The sequence below is a fragment of the Scardinius erythrophthalmus genome, assembly GCF_964197995.2.
Source record: "Scardinius erythrophthalmus genome assembly, chromosome: 19".
NCBI lineage: Eukaryota > Metazoa > Chordata > Actinopteri > Cypriniformes > Leuciscidae > Scardinius > Scardinius erythrophthalmus.
In genome coordinates this window covers 37,445,982-37,465,341 of record NC_138239.1, presented here as the reverse complement: position 1 = coordinate 37,465,341, position 19,360 = coordinate 37,445,982, and the positions used below count along the sequence as shown (strand labels likewise).

General features: G+C 45.3%; 1 protein-coding gene across 1 annotated transcript in view; it reads left to right on the top strand.

Annotated features, from left to right (window-relative positions):
* Window positions 1–19,360, top strand: part of rps6kl1 (ribosomal protein S6 kinase-like 1) — a 38,555-nt gene that overhangs the window by 12,044 nt on the left and 7,151 nt on the right. Inside the window, exons 7-8 of the mRNA XM_081394501.1 lie at window positions 6,245–6,377; window positions 15,739–16,956. Of these exons, the coding sequence (XP_081250627.1) occupies window positions 6,245–6,377; window positions 15,739–16,956 (1,351 nt within the window). The remainder of the gene's footprint in view (window positions 1–6,244; window positions 6,378–15,738; window positions 16,957–19,360) is intronic.

Here is a 19,360-nt window from a genome sequence, read left to right as displayed (position 1 = left end):
GTATAGTGAAAGTAAACGTTTGAGAGAAAACTACTGGGTTACTATCGTAACCTCAGTTCCCCATACACAGTGGGGAAACTCCTTTTCCACAGACACAGCCATGTTTAGCGGGATCCGTGAGCTAGTGTCCGAGTGCGAGTGGTGGTGACGTTTCAAACGCGTAGAAAGCAGCGAAGAGTTGTAGTCCACAAAGTGCTCTCACACTAAGTCTAACCGTATCAAACTTCTACCCGCTAAATTGTAGCATTCTTCACACGAAAGATTATATAAAAAAATTCACAGACAACATATGTTCACATTCATGGCACAATTCAAACGGGACCAGAAAATAATTATTTTCTCCCATACACTTGCATTGACGATTTTTCAACCTAGAGGTCCAGCGGGGTTAGCGGAGGGGGCGGGACTTACCAGCTCTATTAGTCCCCGAAAAACGCCATTTTAGCAGAAAACATTTGAGAGAAAACTGGATGCAGCATACAGAGCAGCATACAGGTCTTAAAATGACAGGATCCTAATATTAAACATGCTGCCGCTTGTCCTTAAAGGGATAGTTCACCCACAAATGTCATTATTTACTCACTGTAATGTTGTTTTAAACCTGTATTAATTTCTTTATTGTGCAGAACACAAAATAAGATATTTTGAAGAATGTGGGTAACCAAACAGTTGCTGGTCCCCATTGACTTCCAATGTAGAAAAAACATAGTCACTGTGGACGAGCAACTGTCTGATTACCCACATTCTTCAAAATATCTTTTTTCAACAGAAGAAAATCATTAGGGTTTAAAACAATTTGAGAGAGTAAATGATAACAGATTTTTTGGGGTAACAGTTAACTATCCCTAAAATAACTTTAACACAGTAGCTTTATTAAAGGAGAAGTTCACTTTTAAAAAAACTTTTGCTGATAATTTACTCACCCCCATGTCATCCAAGATGTCCATGTCTTTCTTTCTTCAGTCGAAAAGAAATTAAGGTTTTTGATGAAAACATTCCTGGATTTTTTCACATATTATGGATTCCATTGGGACCCAAACGGTTCAAGGTCCAGATGACAGTTTCAGTGCAGCTTCAAAGGGCTTTAAACGATACCAGACCATGAATAAGGTTCTTATCTAGCGAAACGATCGGTCATTTCAAAAATAAATAAAAAAGTTTAAGTTTTATAAGCACAAATGTTCGCCTTGCTCTGTTCTGTGATGCGCGTTCGTGACGTCACGTAATACGCAATTACGTTGAATAGGTCACGCTTGAAAAATTGAAGAAAATGTTCTTTTTGGCTTTTTAATATTAAAACACCCAGGATGCGCACACGAAATGGGCATTTTAAACGATAAACTGACACAAATACATTTGAAAATGTGTATATGGTCCTCCTTCCGCACATTTGTAAACACATCAAACTTGACCTTTTCAACGTAATTACGTATTACGTGACGTCACGAACGCGCATCACAGAACAGAGCAAGGCGAACATTTGTGCTTATAAAACTTAAACTTTTTTATTTATTTTTGAAATGACCGATCGTTTCGCTAGATAAGACCCTTATTCATCGTCTGGTATCGTTTAAAGCCCTTTGAAGCTGCACTGAAACTGTCATCTGGACCTTGAACCGTTTGGGTCCCAATGGAATCCATAATATGTGGAAAAATCCAGGAATGTTTTCATCAAAAACCTTAATTTCTTTTCGACTGAAGAAAGAAAGACATGGACATCTTGGATGACATGGGGGTGAGTAAATTATCAGCAAAAGTTTTTTTAAAAGTGAACTTCTCCTTTAAGAATCTATGTATAATTTATACAGTGAAGTCTAGTGTTTTATTGTTATATTTGTTTCATTTAATTTTGTACTTGAATGCTACTGTTAAATACACCTAAGGTAGCTGAAAAAAAATAAAGCACTGTTGATTTAATTTGATTTCACCCACCTCCAGCGAGCCACCCTCCACCAGCGAGCCACCCCTCCACCAGCGAGCCACCCCTCCACCAGCGAGCCAACCTCCACCAGCGAGCCACCCCTCCACCAGCGAGCCACCCCTCCACCAGCGAGCCACCCTCCACCAGCGAGCCAACCTCCACCAGCGAGCCAACCTCCACCAGCGAGCCACCCGCCACCAGCGAGCCATCCCTCCACCAGCGAGCCAACCTCCACCAGCGAGCCACCCACCTCCAGCGAGCCATCCCTCCACCAGTGAGCCATCCCTCCACCAGCGAGCCAACCTCCACCAGCGAGCCACCCTCCACCAGCGAGCCACCCCTCCACCAGCGAGCCACCCCTCCACCAGCGAGCCATCCCTCCACCAGCGAGCCAACCTCCACCAGCGAGCCACCCTCCACCAGCGAGCCATCCCTCCACCAGCGAGCCAACCTCCACCAGCGAGCCACCCCTCCACCAGCGAGCCATCCCTCCACCAGCGAGCCATCCCTCCACCAGCGAGCCAACCTCCACCAGCGAGCCACCCCTCCACCAGCGAGCCAACCTCCACCAGCGAGCCAACCTCCACCAGCGAGCCACCCTCCACCAGCGAGCCATCCCTCCACCAGCGAGCCATCCCTCCACCAGCGAGCCACCCCTCCACCAGCGAGCCACCCCTCCACCAGCGAGCCACCCCTCCACCAGCGAGCCACCCTCCACCAGCGAGCCACCCCTCCACCAGCGAGCCACCCTCCACCAGCGAGCCACCCCTCCACCAGCGAGCCACCCCTCCACCAGCGAGCCATCCCTCCACCAGCGAGCCACCCTCCACCAGTGAGCCACCCCTCCACCAGCGAGCCACCCCTCCACCAGCGAGCCACCCCTCCACCAGCGAGCCACCCCTCCACCAGCGAGCCATCCCTCCACCAGCGAGCCACCCTCCACCAGTGAGCCACCCTCCACCAGCGAGCCACCCCTCCACCAGCGAGCCACCCCTCCACCAGCGAGCCACCCTCCACCAGCGAGCCACCCCTCCACCAGCGAGCCATCCCTCCACCAGCGAGCCACCCCTCCACCAGCGAGCCACCCCTCCACCAGCGAGCCACCCCTCCACCAGCGAGCCACCCTCCACCAGCGAGCCACCCCTCCACCAGCGAGCCACCCTCCACCAGCGAGCCACCCCTCCACCAGCGAGCCACCCCTCCACCAGCGAGCCATCCCTCCACCAGCGAGCCACCCTCCACCAGCGAGCCACCCTCCACCAGTGAGCCACCCCTCCACCAGCGAGCCACCCCTCCACCAGCGAGCCACCCCTCCACCAGCGAGCCACCCCTCCACCAGCGAGCCACCCCTCCACCAGCGAGCCACCCTCCACCAGCGAGCCACCCCTCCACCAGCGAGCCACCCCTCCACCAGCGAGCCACCCTCCACCAGCGAGCCACCCCTCCACCAGCGAGCCACCCTCCACCAGCGAGCCACCCCTCCACCAGCGAGCCACCCCTCCACCAGCGAGCCACCCCTCCACCAGCGAGCCACCCTCCACCAGCGAGCCATCCCTCCACCAGCGAGCCACCCTCCACCAGCGAGCCACCCCTCCACCAGCGAGCCACCCCTCCACCAGCGAGCCACCCCTCCACCAGCGAGCCACCCCTCCACCAGCGAGCCACCCTCCACCAGCGAGCCACCCCTCCACCAGCGAGCCACCCCTCCACCAGCGAGCCACCCCTCCACCAGCGAGCCATCCCTCCACCAGCGAGCCACCCCTCCACCAGCGAGCCACCCCTCCACCAGCGAGCCACCCCTCCACCAGCGAGCCACCCCTCCACCAGCGAGCCAACCTCCACCAGTGAGCCACCCTCCACCAGTGAGCCACCCTCCACCAGCGAGCCACCCTCCACCAGCGAGCCACCCCTCCACCAGCGAGCCACCCCTCCACCAGCGAGCCACCCTCCACCAGTGAGCCACCCTCCACCAGCGAGCCACCCTCCACCAGCGAGCCACCCCTCCACCAGCGAGCCACCCCTCCACCAGCGAGCCACCCTCCACCAGCGAGCCACCCCTCCACCAGCGAGCCACCCTCCACCAGCGAGCCACCCCTCCACCAGCGAGCCACCCCTCCACCAGCGAGCCACCCCTCCACCAGCGAGCCACCCTCCACCAGCGAGCCATCCCTCCACCAGCGAGCCACCCTCCACCAGTGAGCCACCCTCCACCAGCGAGCCACCCTCCACCAGCGAGCCACCCCTCCACCAGCGAGCCACCCTCCACCAGCGAGCCATCCCTCCACCAGCGAGCCACCCTCCACCAGTGAGCCACCCACCTCCAGCGAGCCACCCACCTCCAGCGAGCCACCCTCCACCAGCGAGCCATCCCTCCACCAGCGAGCCACCCTCCACCAGTGAGCCACCCACCTCCAGCGAGCCACCTTTTTTTGTATGTTTTGCTCACATCAGGTGCACAGTGGTTAAAGACTCCATGTGTGTCAGAGAATATACTACAGTGCACACTACACTACACACTACAGAAGACAGCTGTCTATACCCTCACCAGTCAGCACTTACACTGCAGTACACACTACAGTGTTCAACACCTGTTATAGATGATGTGTAAACGCATAAATAAATAATTTACAACACTCTCTGCATCCCCTAATCTAAAGTGTACACTATTCATCACTTGGAAAATGTGTTACACATCATTCGTAGATAAGATTTGTTGATCTTATGCCTTATTGAGTCTTAAAGTGGTAATCTATGAATGATGTGTAACACATTTACAAGTGATGAATAGTGTACACTTAAGATTAGGGGATGCAGAAAGTGTTGTAAATGATTTATTTATGCGTTTACACATTGTGTTAAACACTTACTTACCTGTTACAAATGATCTGTACGTGTATACAAGGCATTTACAACACTTTCTGCACCCTCTAATTGCTACATACATACAAAAAAAACACATAATTTATTAAACATTTATGAAACGCATAGTCATGTTTTGTAAATGATTAGTTAATCATTAACTAATCAAATGTAAATGACTTATAACTTAATCTACAAAACATACATACAATAATTAACATATCACTTTTTAATCATTTATGAACGCATATTCATGTTTTGTAAATAATTAGTTAATCATTTACTAATCACTTGTAAATGACTTGTAATGGAATTTACAAAACATACATAAAATGTTAGTATATCACTTGCTAATCATTTATGAATGTTTTGTAAATGATTAGTTCATCATTAACTAACCACTTATACACGACTTACAACTGAACGTTATTATAAAGTGTTACCAGTATTTTTTATGTTTCTTTGAATTATTTTATATTTGTATAGAGATTTTTTTAGTCCCTTTCAGAGTGTTAAATTAGCTTTATTAACCTGTATTAACCTGAATTGAATGTTTTATATTTTGTAATTAATAAATACATTGATTTGAAATCCCTTTGACTACTGTACATTTTTTGACAATACAGACATTACCGTAGTTATGTGGTGACTGCATCCATTTCAGATGTATAAAATAAGTTATAGTAGCTGAAAAGTATTTATAGTGAAACGGATTTATTGTTGTAAATTAATAGTGCGGGCCCTGTGTGGGCTTAGTGAGGGCTTTCTGGGGGCTAAGTGAGGGCTGCCCGTGCGGGGCCAGCGCTAAGGGGCCAACGTTTTGCCAATGAGCAAATTCTCATGGGCCCTGCGCTGGCAGCCCGCTGGGGGCCCTTAGGCTAGCCCTAAGTGGGCCCGTAAAGGGCCAGTGCTGGCTTGTTTGCAGGGTATAGGCTATCAATCGCCACTTACATCAAATGAAATAAAACAGAATCATCCATTCCTCCACACGCATCCATCCATCCATCCACACACGTTTTCGGTGATTGCCTGGTTATTTTTTATTTTTATATTAAAAATTGTTTTAATCAGGGCATTTGTCCGAAAAAAAAAAATGCGGGGGACAGAATCACCGGTTTCTAAAAGTGAGGGGGACGTGTCCCCCCCGTCCCCCCCGGTTGCTACGCCCCTGTATCAGTACATCCCTATGTTTATTTTATTTTATTTTTTTATCAAAGCACAAGTGACCCTGTGCTTGTAGTTATGGTGCTGTATGTATGAATCAAGCCTTAGAATTTGGTTAAACCAAGCTATCTTACAAGTCAGCATACTAAAAAAGGCGGTCCAGTCATGCCAATGCTGCCTTCCCTTTGGAACAGACTTTGTGTCTGGAGCTCATTTATGTTGCCCATAAAAGGCTGTCTAAAGAGTCGGCTCTCTAGAAAGGGTCTAATTCTGGTGTGAAAAATTCTGCTTTGTGGACAGAGTTTACCCAAGTCGAGCTGGGAGAGCCGTGAGAGGTCGACCATCATTCCTCAGGGAGTGCCCTTCATGGTGAAGCTGCTAAAATACTATGTCAGTGAAGACACTGTGTTCCTCCATCTAGAACGTGTTCAAGGTGAGCAGCACTTTTCACATTGTATATTTTTCCAAAGCAGTTGGACATAGTATATCCCCAGTGAACAAGACAGATGTGACAGAGGCAAGGAAAAAACTTCACCTGTGTTGATGAGGAAGAAACAGGAACCAAGACCCTGCTGGGGAACCCAACCATCATATTAAATGAATATGAGAATCGTCTTTGTTGAACAGATGTTTTTCCATCCACACTTAAGCTGTGTCTGTGTCTCAAACTAGACTATTCCAGAGCTTAGGATCCATATATGATAAGAGCCTACATGCTCTCGATTTTGTTAGTTCTATCAAAAGGTCAAATTGCAAACTAGGCTATATCTACCTGAGTCAAACATTCGTGTAAAAGCATAACTAGGATGGAAACGCCACTTTTAAGTTTGACCGTATTTTCGTTTGCGGTCAAAATGCCTTTTGAATGGGAGTGTTTGGGGCACTACAATGATACCATCAAAATCGCTATTTTTAAAACACTAAGGAGGCTTGACACAACATGAAACTTTGCTGGAAGTCTCACCAGAGGCTCTACACATGAACTCCAGCATTGAGAACATTGTTTGTGTACACAGAGTTTATTAAAAAGAAAGGTTTTGTACAACTCACTTTATTCATTAGTGTGGACCACTTCTGATGGCTGGAATTTAGTCAAAAGTAGTCGATCTCCGAATGCAACGTAACACGAGGAGAGTAAAGGTGGAAAGACCGCATGGCAACGATCACGTGTGTTTCGTGTTTATTCTCACACCTTTAGTTCCACTAAAGCTCACAAATCAGTTTTTTATAACAGTAAACACTCTTTTCATGTAGTCGTGATGTTATTAGGGGTGGGGAAATTTTTTTATTCTTAGATGCATTGTGATGCGGACGTGGACGATTCTGAATCGATTCACAAATGTAAAAAAATCGATTTTCTAAAAAAACACGTAATTTTCTTCTAATAACGTAATATGGAACGCAAAAGGCGGAACTCTGAAGCGTGGAAGTGCAGCGCCCGGACAGTCTGTGGCGTGCGCATAACAGACACGAAATCCGAACGGCACCCTCTTACGTATGGAAAATTTGCATAATTTAATTGTGGCCTTTTTTCTATTTTTGTATGAAAAGCTGCTTTCTGTATTGTTTTGTTTTCACATCAATATGCTGTAAACAGATCTGCTATACGTACATTATACGTAGGTTTACTGTACTGCCCTCCGCAGGCACAGTGTGTATCAGTGCAATGCCAGTCACTAAAAGTTACATTTTGACTGTGCTCTCTGCAGATGTTCATTCACTTTTTTTGTATAAGCTGTTTTTGATTGTGGTATACAGCAACAATTTCAAGTCATAAGTCTTAGACTCTTTATTTGTGTTTAAGAGTGGCTTTGTATGTTACTAATTAATTATTCAGAATATGAGTAAGTCCACAAGCATTATTTTTGTATGAGAGCTGCTGGTACATAATTCTATATTTTTGTATGAAAGCTGTTTGTGATTTTGCTACAGCAAAATGTTTATTTAGTTTTTGTCTGAAGGATTATATTGCTCATTGCACATAACAGGAGGATGTTGGATAGAAGTCTATTATTTTATGTTAGAGATTCAGAATATGCTGAAGTTTGTATTCATTGACTTCAAGTTTGCTGCTAGTACAGGCACACATTTATTTTCCTGTTGGTTCTTTGCAATGTTGGGACATACAGGTATGCTGGCAAATGTAACCTTACAGTTGACTTGCCAAATCACTTCCATGTGTTTTATTAATAATATAATAGATATTGGAAGTAAATTCTTCATGGGTCATTATAAATACTTTGCTTTAAAAGTACCAAGTAGTCACACACAAAAAAAGATGCATTGATAATCGTTTTAGCATCGCATCGCAGCCCTCTGAATCGTAATCGAATTGAATCATGAGGTGCCTAGAGATTCCCACCTCTTGATGTTTTATTGTGTCATGTTTATTAAAATAAAACTGATTAAAAAATGCTGATAGTAGCTATAGGCTAATGTTGAACTTTATTCTTATTCAAACAGATACTGTATGAAGCAGTACATAAAGTATTGAATGAAAATGTCTCTGAAACATCTGTGTATTTGGCAAATATTGCATTTATTTCACTTCACTACGGGAGCCAGAAAGTGTCTGACCTCACATCTCCGTTTGCAGCTCCTCTCGCCTGCAAGCGGCAACTCTCGCCGATCGGTTACATCAGCCGCAGCCGATGTCCAACACACACCTATGTTGCTGTTTGGGCAGTGATAACAGGAAAATTATGCAACAAAGTTTGTTTCGGCTGTACAGCAGATCTAGAAGAAATAGTCATAGTCCAGCTAATTTCAGTGATGGTTCATTTCTGTTTAAAAAAAAAGTTATTAATTTAGTTCATTTGTCTACAGCAGCTCTAGAGAAAACAATAATGTCATCGTCCAGGGCCCGTATTCATAAAGATTCTAAGAATCCTCTCAGAAAACTCTTAATTTAGCTTAAAAACTTTTATGTAGGAGTCTTAGCTTAAGAGCGATTCGGGACCGATCTGAGAGCAACTCTGAGTAAGGAAAATACAAACACTTTTATCTTAGTGAGGAGGCGGGGTTGACCCCGTTGCTATGTATGACACAATCTTTTGAAGACTGTGATTGATTGGTTGTCCAAGAAGGAACAAAAAAGTGTTCCCTTTCGAAAGCTACAATCGATGCTGCGCTGCTCAGCGCATTGGGAACATATTTTATCGTGACCAGCTGTGAATATTGTGTATAACACGTCAATGAAATTGACCCGGAGGTAATATAGCCTCGGTCGGTGACGTCATCGGCGCGCCCCCGCGACACGAGGCTATAAGTAGATGAGCCACAGGTGCATCGTCAGGTCTTTTGTCTTCAGACCATTACTGTGCATGTGTGAACGTCAAAACTCTCTCTCTACCTTTTATCTGCTACAGATCTTTGCTAGGAGTTAGTTTATTCAGGCAGTGTGCAGAAAATTTCTCATTTCTCAAGCCTTTTTCTCTCTCGTACATCAAAGAGTTTAAAAAAAGAGGAGAAATGAGCCAACAAAACATTAGTGTTGTGTTCTTCCATGTTCCCATCCCATGTCAGAACTGGATACACACACTTACTGCTTTGTTTGTTTGGGGAAAGAACATGCTGGCCTTGCATTTGAGCATGGTGATTGCGAGCACTGTGGAATGTTCACAGTTAAAGTGCTTCGCGTTCGCGTTGCTTATTTCAAAGGGGGTAGCGCCCATAATGATTGTGGGGCTCGCGTGCGATCTGGCTGAGAAGCGAGAGACGGTGCTTCCCTATCGCTCGCTCTCTCTCCAGATCGCGATGTCTTTTGCCTGACTACCGAAGCGTGCCTCGGCGCTTCTTCGGCTCGGGCAGAGAACATTAAGAGTTTAACATTAAACATTAAGTGTTTGCCGCCTCCGAGCGTTTCTCCCGTGATGATAAAAGGAGATCGCTCGTGGCGATCGCTCGTGCAGTGGCCAGATTGATCTGATCACAACAAAAAGAGTCCCATAAAACAGTCTATAAATAAATAAAGATTGTAAATATTTATGTCTTGTGTCCTCGACATCGAGCCATTCTACTATCGCGGGTGCGAGGGCACGCGATTATATGATATTGCCTCAGTTTGGAGAGACGCTCGCGGGCTATCTCTCCCCTGGGATCACATTATCAGATGCATTTTCAGCGGTTAGGCTGGTACTGCGTTGTACACCATGGCCGTGTTAAAGGCATACCAGGTTGATCTTATGAAAGATTTAAACACAGCCTATCATCCAGACCGTGTTTGCTTGTCTGTTTGGGATGTTTATTGCTGAGGAACTGTGATATTTATATTTATATATATAATATTTATATAATATAATTATATATATGTATGTATTATATAATATTGTCTGGCTGTTCTCTGGCCACATTTAATTCTGAGGAATTAAAGCTGCCTCCGAACACATCTCTCGTTATGTTAAAACGTTTGAGAGGTTCTCGAGGTGATGACTTGTGTGATGGTCGGATTACAGCTAGACTGCCCTCCTTGAGGATCTCCATGACGTTAACTCGGTCATGGGAAAACCTTATTCTTTGTGCATCTTTGTGCCCTTGACGTATTAAGACTATCATGGGTGCGGGGGTGTGTGGTTATACGATGATGGGCCAGTCTGAAGAGACCTTTTCTTCTCTTCTTTTTGCTCATCATCATTTTAGGAGGGTTCAAAAGCAGAGTGTAACGAGTTGCGCTCCCCCTCGTGAAAACTGGGGACCGGCTCGTTGTACTCAGCAGCTGTATAATAGACCTAAGACAAAATCCTGAGGGTTGTTTTGTCCCAGGTCTGTGGGGGTGTGCCCCTACGGGACAAGACATGTAAGTCAAACAGCTCCTACCTGACACCCTCACGAAACTACTGTACTTCCTCGCCACCTCTGGTGATTCGGGGAGCAGCGGTTTCCAGCGAAATGTTAGATGTTCTGTTGCTTTTCTGCTGTCATCCAGGACACAGAACATCTAATATCCCCTCAAAAGGAAGTGTTAAGTTGATACCACTCTCAGAGAGTCTGGCAGCATGGAAACTTCTGCCAGGTTTTTTCTACTTGGGTATTAAGTACAGTACAAATAGGATAGAATCCAATTTATTAATCGTCCTCCGCGTTTCAACGGCGTGGTATTCACTTCCGTGAGACCGGAACTGGCGCATGTACTGTCACAAGAGCTGCAAACTCTTCTGAGCAAAGAGGCCATAGAATATGTTCCTCTTCCAGAGAGAGAGTCAGGCTATTACAGCAGATACTTCCTGGTCCCCAAGAAGGATGGGGGGTTGCGTCCAATCTTCGATCTTTGAGGCTTAAACCGTACAGTTAAAGCACTCAAGTTCAAGATGTTAACTGTAAAAACGATTGTGTCGTAAATTCAACATCACGTTTGGTTCGTCATGATCGATCTGAGGGACGTATATTTTCATATAGAATATTGCCACAACACAGGAGGTTCCCAAGTTTGCTTTTGGGGGCAAAGCTTACCAATTTTGGGTCCTTCCATTTGACTTAGCCATGTTATCTCTAGAGGGCTGAGGTCAACGCCAAGGGCGTTCTCTCTCCCACCCTGAGGGTAACATGTTTGGGTTAAATAGACTCTGTCACCATCGGGCATAATTGTCTCCCGCTTGTGTCAGGACCAATTTTACCACCCTAAGCAACATCTAGCTAGGTCAGGACATTACATAGGTCTCATGGCAGCTGCGTCCACAATGATTTCTCTGGGCCTTTTGCACATGAGACCATGTCAGTTGTGGCTCATAATAGGGGATTTCAATCCCCAAGGGCAAATAAAGGCAAGAAACACTCGCTGAGTGCTTCGTGTCCTTTCTAAAATCCATGTTTATGGTGAGTCACGCGCTGAACGCTTCGTGCACTTTCTAAAATCCATGTTTATGGTAAGGGTTACGCGCTGCGGCTTCGTTCCCTTTCTATGTGGTTCAGACCCCGGTTCCTTGCTTTGGGTCCCACTTTAGGTGTGTCTTGCTGTCGCAGAAGGCTAACGGCAGACGCCTCCCTGATGGGCTGGGGAGCGGTCTTAAGTGGTCGTCCAGCTCAAGGGGAATGGGAGGGTCATCAGCTCAATTGGCACATCAACTACCTCAAGATGATGACTGTATTTCTGGCCCTGAAATACTTTCTCCCTCAGTTGAGAGACCGTCATGTCCTAGTGCAGCACAGCGCAGTCTCTTACATAAATTACCAGGGAGGTTTGTGCTCACGCAATCTGATCAGAATAGCGAGGCAGATCTTTCTCTGGGCCCAGGAAAAGTTCCTGTCACTCAGGGCAGTTTACATTTCAGGGCACCTGAATGTGGGAGCGGATTTACTGTTCAGACAGAAACTACCGATAGGGGAATGGAAACTCCACCCAGAAGTAGTCAAACAGATTTGGACCAGATTTTACGAAGTGGTGTTGGACCTCTTCGCCTCTTATCAGAAAGCGCAATGTCCCCTCTACTTCTCTCTGAATCACCCAGCCCCTGGGTCTGGATGCGATGGCGCACACATGGCCCAGAATGTGCCTGTATGCGTTTCCTCCAGTTTCTCTGCTCCCAGGAGTTCTAGCCAGAGTTTGGTTCTCCGAGATAATATCTCTCCTCAACGGCTCGCTATGGACAATTCCGGAGAGGAGGGACTTTCTGTTTCAGACGGAGGCCGCGATATTCCATCCCAGGCCCAACCTCTGGAACCTTCATGTTTGGCCCCTGATGGGTACCAACTGAGGGACACTGGGCTTTCGCCTGGCGTTATTGAGACCATTCTAAGTGCTAGGGATTCCTCCACTAGAAAGAGTTATGCCAACAAATGGAGTGTCTTTGAAAGGTGTTGTACATAATGCAGATCCGGTCAACTGCCAGATTGCTTCAGTTCTGGATTTTCTGCAGGGAAAATTAACAACAGGCACATGCCCCGCCACTCTCAAGGTTTATTTGGCCGCTCTTTTGGCTTGCCATGCCTTGGTTTACGGGGTGCCACTCGGGAGACATCCTCTGCTCGCTTGTTTCATTCGTGGGGCCAGACGACTGAGGCCTCCCGTAAAAACCAATATCCCATCATGGGACATAGCAGTAGTCCTAGAAGGGTCTGGTTGAGACACCTTTTGAAACTCTAGAATCAGCATCTGAAAACTTCTGACTCTAAAGATGTTTTTTTCTTATGGCAATAACTTCTTTGAAAGAATTGGGGATATGCAGGCTCTGTCGATTTTGCCACCCTGCTTAGACTTTGCCCCAGGAATGGTGAAAGTGATTTTGCATCCTCATCCTGATTACCTGTCTAAGGTGCCTTTTTCGGCTATACATCCTGTCACGCTTGAGGCCTTCTGCTCTCCGCCGTTCACGACGCCGGAACAGGAGAGATCTCATAGACTATGTCCAGTCCGTGATCTTCAGGCCTACGTCCACCGCACTAGCTAGTAGCGTAAGTCAGAGCGACTTTTCGTCTGTTATGGGGGCCGCAACTGATGACTGCCGCCACTAAGTGGACCATGTCACATTGGGTCAGGGATGCTATTGCTCTTGTCTATGAGGCGCGCGGTCAAGCTTCGCCAATGGCTTTAAGGGCTCACTCCACCAGAGGGGTCGCCTCCTCTGCTGCCTTGGCAAGAGGTGCCCCTTGCAGTTTATTTGTGATGCGGCAGGCTGGTCCTCTCCGCACACATTCATAAGATTTTATAGTTTGGATGTTCATGCCACTCCGGGCTCTCATGTCCTTGAGTCGACATCGCAAGCTAATGTCTAGACCTTCTAACGTTCTTGTGAAACACACCTGCACAACCGTGGGAGTCCAGACATGTTCAAGCACGGCGACGTGGGTATTCTCGTTCCCAATGCGCTGAGCAGCGCAGCATCGATTGTAGCTTTCGAAAGGGAACGTCTCCGGTTACTTAACTGTAACCTTGTTCCCTGAGAAAGCGGAACGAGATGCTGCGCTACTTTGCCGTGCTGAAGATGTCCCAGGACTGCTCTTCAGACAAAATATCCTGACGATGCACCTGTGGCTCATCTACTTATAGCCTCGTGTCGCGGGGGCGCGCCGATGACGTCACCGACCGAGGCTATATTACCTCCGGGTCAATTTCATTGACGTGTTATACACAATATTCACAGCTGGTCACGATAAAATATGTTCCCAATGCGCTGAGCAGCGCAGCATCTCGTTCCGCTTTCTCAGGGAACAAGGTTACAGTTAAGTAACCGGAGACGATTTTAAGTATAGGGTCTATTCTAAGCCACTTTATAGGGTCTCCACTTTGAACTTACATGCGTAATTTTTCCTATTTGATCGTTCTCTCTCACACACACACACACATTATATATGTGTATATAAATCCTTTTTTTATTTACCATGCTGTTGATTTCCTATAAGGTATTTGATTGCTTAAAATGATAAAAATTGTTCCACTCTTTCCAGTTACACTGATTGTTGGCATGTCTATTTAAATGGTGGTTTGAATGTTGGTTTTAATGTATCAAACATGGAATTTTCCCAGTTGCCAAATATCGTAATGTAGTGATTACTTTAATTTCAGGCGCTATGGCATTTCTGCGCTGTGTCGGAGATATTAGCGTGTCTCTAAAAAGATCAGTCACAAACATGATCCCTGCACAATCTAATCTATAGCGTCTTATTAACTCACTGTCATCCATTGTCTGCAACACATTTCTTCTCCCTCTTCGTCTTTCTGCCATGTTCTCCTCTGCTAAAGAAACTCTTAAGCCTCTTAAAAGTCCTCGTCTGGGATCCTAACAATTTTGACCTTAAGACCTCTTTTAAGGGTTAAGATGCTTTCTGAATTACTTTTTTCTTTACTAGGAGTTTTTCTTTAATTTTAAGAGTAAACGCCCACATTTCTAAGAATTTTCTTAGAATTTTGTCACTAGGAACTACTCCTTGCATTAAGATTCTTCATGAATACGGGCCCAGCTCAGTTCAGTTCTCATACAATGGTGTCAATGCAGGCAGATCAATCATATTGTTGAATATTAAGTGAACTTACTCTGCAGGAAAGTGGACCTCAAGGGCCAGAGTTGAGAAGTCCTGCTCTATAGGACATTGGCCCATCAGGAGCAGTATCCAAATCAGTACTGTGGTCTATTAATGAAAGGGACGGAGCTAGAATTAGGAGATAAAAGTCAGGAATTTTTTTTAGCATTGCTGTTGCAAATTTTATACATGGGAAAATGTGTTGCACACTGAAAAAAAAGATCCATATCAAGCTATATACTGCATGACATTGGCCCTAAACTCTACAGCAGGGATTCTAAACTCTGGCCCTCAAGGTCCACTTCTCTGCAGAGTTTGGCTCCAACCCTAATCAAACACGCCTGAATCAAGCTAATTAAGGTCCAGGCAAGTGTGTTTGAACAGGTTGGAGCAACAAGTCTGCATGACAGTGGCCCTCTAGGATCAGGATTGGATAGCACCAACAGTACTGAGGTCTAATCATGAAATCGATGGTGCAAAAGTTAAGGGGATAAAAGTCAAGAAAAATGCATGCATGGGAATATTTGTTGCACACGCTCTGAAAGGAATCTTCATATCTAGCCCTGTAGAGTTTAGCCTCAACCCTGATCACAATAAACTGCCTTTTAATTTTCTAGTAATTCTGAAGACCTTGATAAACTTGTCCAGAAGTTTGATCAAGGTTGGAGCAAAACTCTGCAGGACAGTGGACCTCAAGTTCCTGATTTGAAGAACCCTTAACTATATTGTTTCAACAGTTGGTAGGCCATAAGTTCCTCATAGTAGGATAGTTGGAGGGCATTTGAAAGAGTGGTCCATCTGCTCACAATGACATATAGTTTAACAGCTCTGCTTTTCTACAGGTGGAAGACTCTTTTCCAGACTTAACAGGGTCAGAAGTGAAGCAGTCAGGGAGTATCCAGAATGCTTCAGCCCCAACCAGCACAAGATCTACCTGAAGAACAGCTACACCCTCCCTGCTATCCACCAGGATATTTACCTCAATGAGAAATGTGAGAGAACTACACCTCTTGAGAGGCCAGGGAGCCCAGCTGGTCACTGTCTTGAGAACTGTAGAACCCGTTCCTACTGTGAAGATACGGGGCGCCAACAGGGGGGTTCTCCAGGACTGTATGCAATGAGGACAGATAATGCGCTTCCTTCCGTCTGTCCACACAATGTTCTTAATTCTTTACCTCAGGATAATGTTCCTCTTCCCGTTCATCCCTGTGTGATTGTGGACACTCGGGATCCTCTTGATGTCACTTCCGACCTTCTAGGAAATGATGTCCGCATTGAGCGGATCGACTCTTGCATGGATCTGAACAAAGCCTGGATTGCTTTAGAACCTGCTCAGGGTTGTGAAAGTTTCACTGTTCCAGGATCAAACTCGGATATTCTAGGATTCAGCTGTGCAGCTCAGATCACTCCAGCCTCTTTATTTGGTGAAAACGCACAACCAACCCTTTGCAACACAGTTGACGTACTTCCACAGAGAGTTCGGATAGTTCCCAACACATCACATTTACCTCCACGAAACCAAGCTCATGATGGATATCCTCAAGAACAGGGTGTTACTAACTGTAAACCCAGTGGAAATGGACAGCTTGGACAGTTTGTGGCTGAGTTGAGCAAAGTCAGTTCTCATCGCTATCCATTTGAATGTACAACTCAAAAGCAAGAAGGTATCTCTTTAGACTTCACAAAGATGACTTCTCGGGGGAACTCTGTTGATATGGCAAGGGAGGTTGGGAAGGAGGACATGGAGAACTGGCATTTTTTCAGCCCTTCATATAAACAACCTCAAGTTGGCATGATCTCTTTCCCATCAGCACCCACCACAAACAGCTCCTGTTGGAGTGAAACTAAACTAGAATACCCTCATATGAACGGCTTGGGCCATCACGCACAAATTAAGGCCAAGAACTTCAGTGCCAAATGGAAGTGGGGTAGACAGGGACTCCCCGAGGACGAGGTGCGACTGTGGGGAGCTCAGATTCTGTTGGCATTGGAAAGTCTTCATGAGCAGGGCATCATGTGCCAGGACCTAAACCCAAGAAATGTTCTACTTCGCAGCAGTGGTATGTCTTCTGTTGCCAAGTCTTTAGCCTTCAACTCTGATCCTGCAGGGCCACTGTCCAGTAGCGATGTTCAATTCTTGAACAAATCCTTGTTGTAAGCCATTAACCGGTCGAGTGGGTTCACAGATTCAAACTTTAATTCCAGGTTGATAACACCAGATGCACAAACGAAGTAGCACATACGCTTCTTTCGCATCACCGAATAAACCAATAAGCATGTCCAGAAATGTAGGATCAAAACTACAGGCAGAGTTGAAAGTCAGCTTTTTGATCATGTCTGGCTGGAAAAAGAACCGAATGAGCTGACAGAGTTCTCAGAGGATAACCAGTGGGTCGAGTCAGTACATTTTGATTCATTTATTTGTAATTGTTTTTTTGATTCAGTATCCTATCTGGATGTGGTCACTGGCTCATTCGGTGCTGTGAAGGAGCGTTTGGAAGCTACTCTGAAAGTGTGCCTTGCATCCTCTGCGTGATTTCCCCCCCCAAACCAGTTCAGCGGAAATCCCGCCCTGCAGCCAATTCTAACGTTTTCATTGGTCATGTCAATCACTGTACTGATTGACTACACCGAACACTGATCCCTAAACCTACCTGTCACTGTAACCTAAATCAATGAAATCGGCTGCAGGGCGGGATTTCCGCTTAACTGGTTTGGGGAAAAAAAATCACGCGTATCATCAATCGAGAAATAAAGTTCAATTCAGTTTGATTCTGTGAACCGGCTCGACTGGTTACTGGCTTAAAAGAACATCACTACTGTCCAGCAGAGTTTAGCTCTAACCCTAATTAAACCCACCCGAACAAGCTAATTAAGGTCTTCAGGATTACTGGAAAGTTACAGGAAGGTGAGTTTGATTGGGTTTGGAGCAAAACTCTGCATGACAGTTTCCCTCCAGAACTGGAGTTGAAGAGCCCTGTCCTATGCATCTTAACATTGAAACTATAAATATATAATCCTGCTCCAGGATGGCTACCATCCTAGAGAGTTCAGCTCAAACCTGCTCCAACACACCTGAAACTGCATGAAAATAACAGGCAGGTGTGTTGGACCAGGTTGAAACTGAAATCTGCAGGAAGGTAAACCTCCAAGAGCAGGATTGGGTAAACTTGAACTACACATTGACAGTATGTTGAATCTTTTTCAGTTATCTGATATAATAAAGGAAAAGTTCACAGAAAAACAAATTTATCCATCATTAATTCACCCACGGGAAACAAGAACATACTCTAGTCCAGGGGTGGGCAAACTACGGCCCGCGGGCCACATGCGGCCCGTTAGGCTGTTTAATCCGGCCCGCCGAGTATTTAAAAAAATTGTCTTAAGATCGCATTAATTTTGCCTTTTTTTCTTGCAATACTTTGCGTTTTATATATATATATATATATTGCGTTGCATATATTTGACAATCGGAATATCAGATATTGCATGCCATAGCTAACAAATGTAAAAAAGGAAAAATGACATAAAAGCAGATCATCATTCATTCAGCGCTGTTGTGGCTGCGGTGTGTCACGTAACAAGCAATGACGCGTCACCATGGAAACCAAACAGACAGCTGCTTAAGCGCATAGACTTGTTGCACGTTAATGTTTTTTCCTTTTTTGGAAACTCAGTGAGAAAAAAAATGTTTGGTAACCGCTTGCACACCTTAGTTTTTCCTTTGATTTGTCTGCTATTTAGTTTCTTTGCTCCTCTGGATTTGTGGATGTATCCTGCCCGATTCCGTTTACCGACCTTTATCGTCCGGCTTTTGACTACGCTCCCCTGTCTGCCATGTGCAGAACCCGTTTTTTTTTTTTCATTAAATGTTCTGATCTCCCTTTGCCTTTTATGTTTTATTTTATTATTCTTAAAATAAATTTGTATATTCGTTTATTTCCACAAATGTATGACTTTTGGAAGTGCAAATTGCCATTCAGTTTTAATAAAGTTGAATTAACGTAACCTGTAATTTTTACTCTTCTAAGTGTACACTTGCAGATGTTTTGTTTCTAATTTACTGTTAGGCCATTAAATAATAATAAGGATAAACAATATTTAAAAAGTATAGGCTATAATTATCTAACATCTTTAAAAATTAACATCAAAACATAACATGCTAAATGGGGGATATCTAGCATAAAAAAATTTATTGTCAGAATGTCGTCTCTCAGTTGTTGAATTTCGCACAGACATTGCCACAACGTTGTCTGTTTGCTCAGCCCGATCTTATGAAAGTGCGAATACCACGAATTGTATTTGTAGTGCATAATGTTTTCGCGTGCATATGATATTCACTTTATGGCGTGTAATAGGCACGCACTCCACACCCCTAATCCTAACCAAGGGGTTTACAGTGTGTAGCATGCACGAAAAAAAACAAAAAAAAAATACATTTTTGGCATATAAATGGCACGAGAA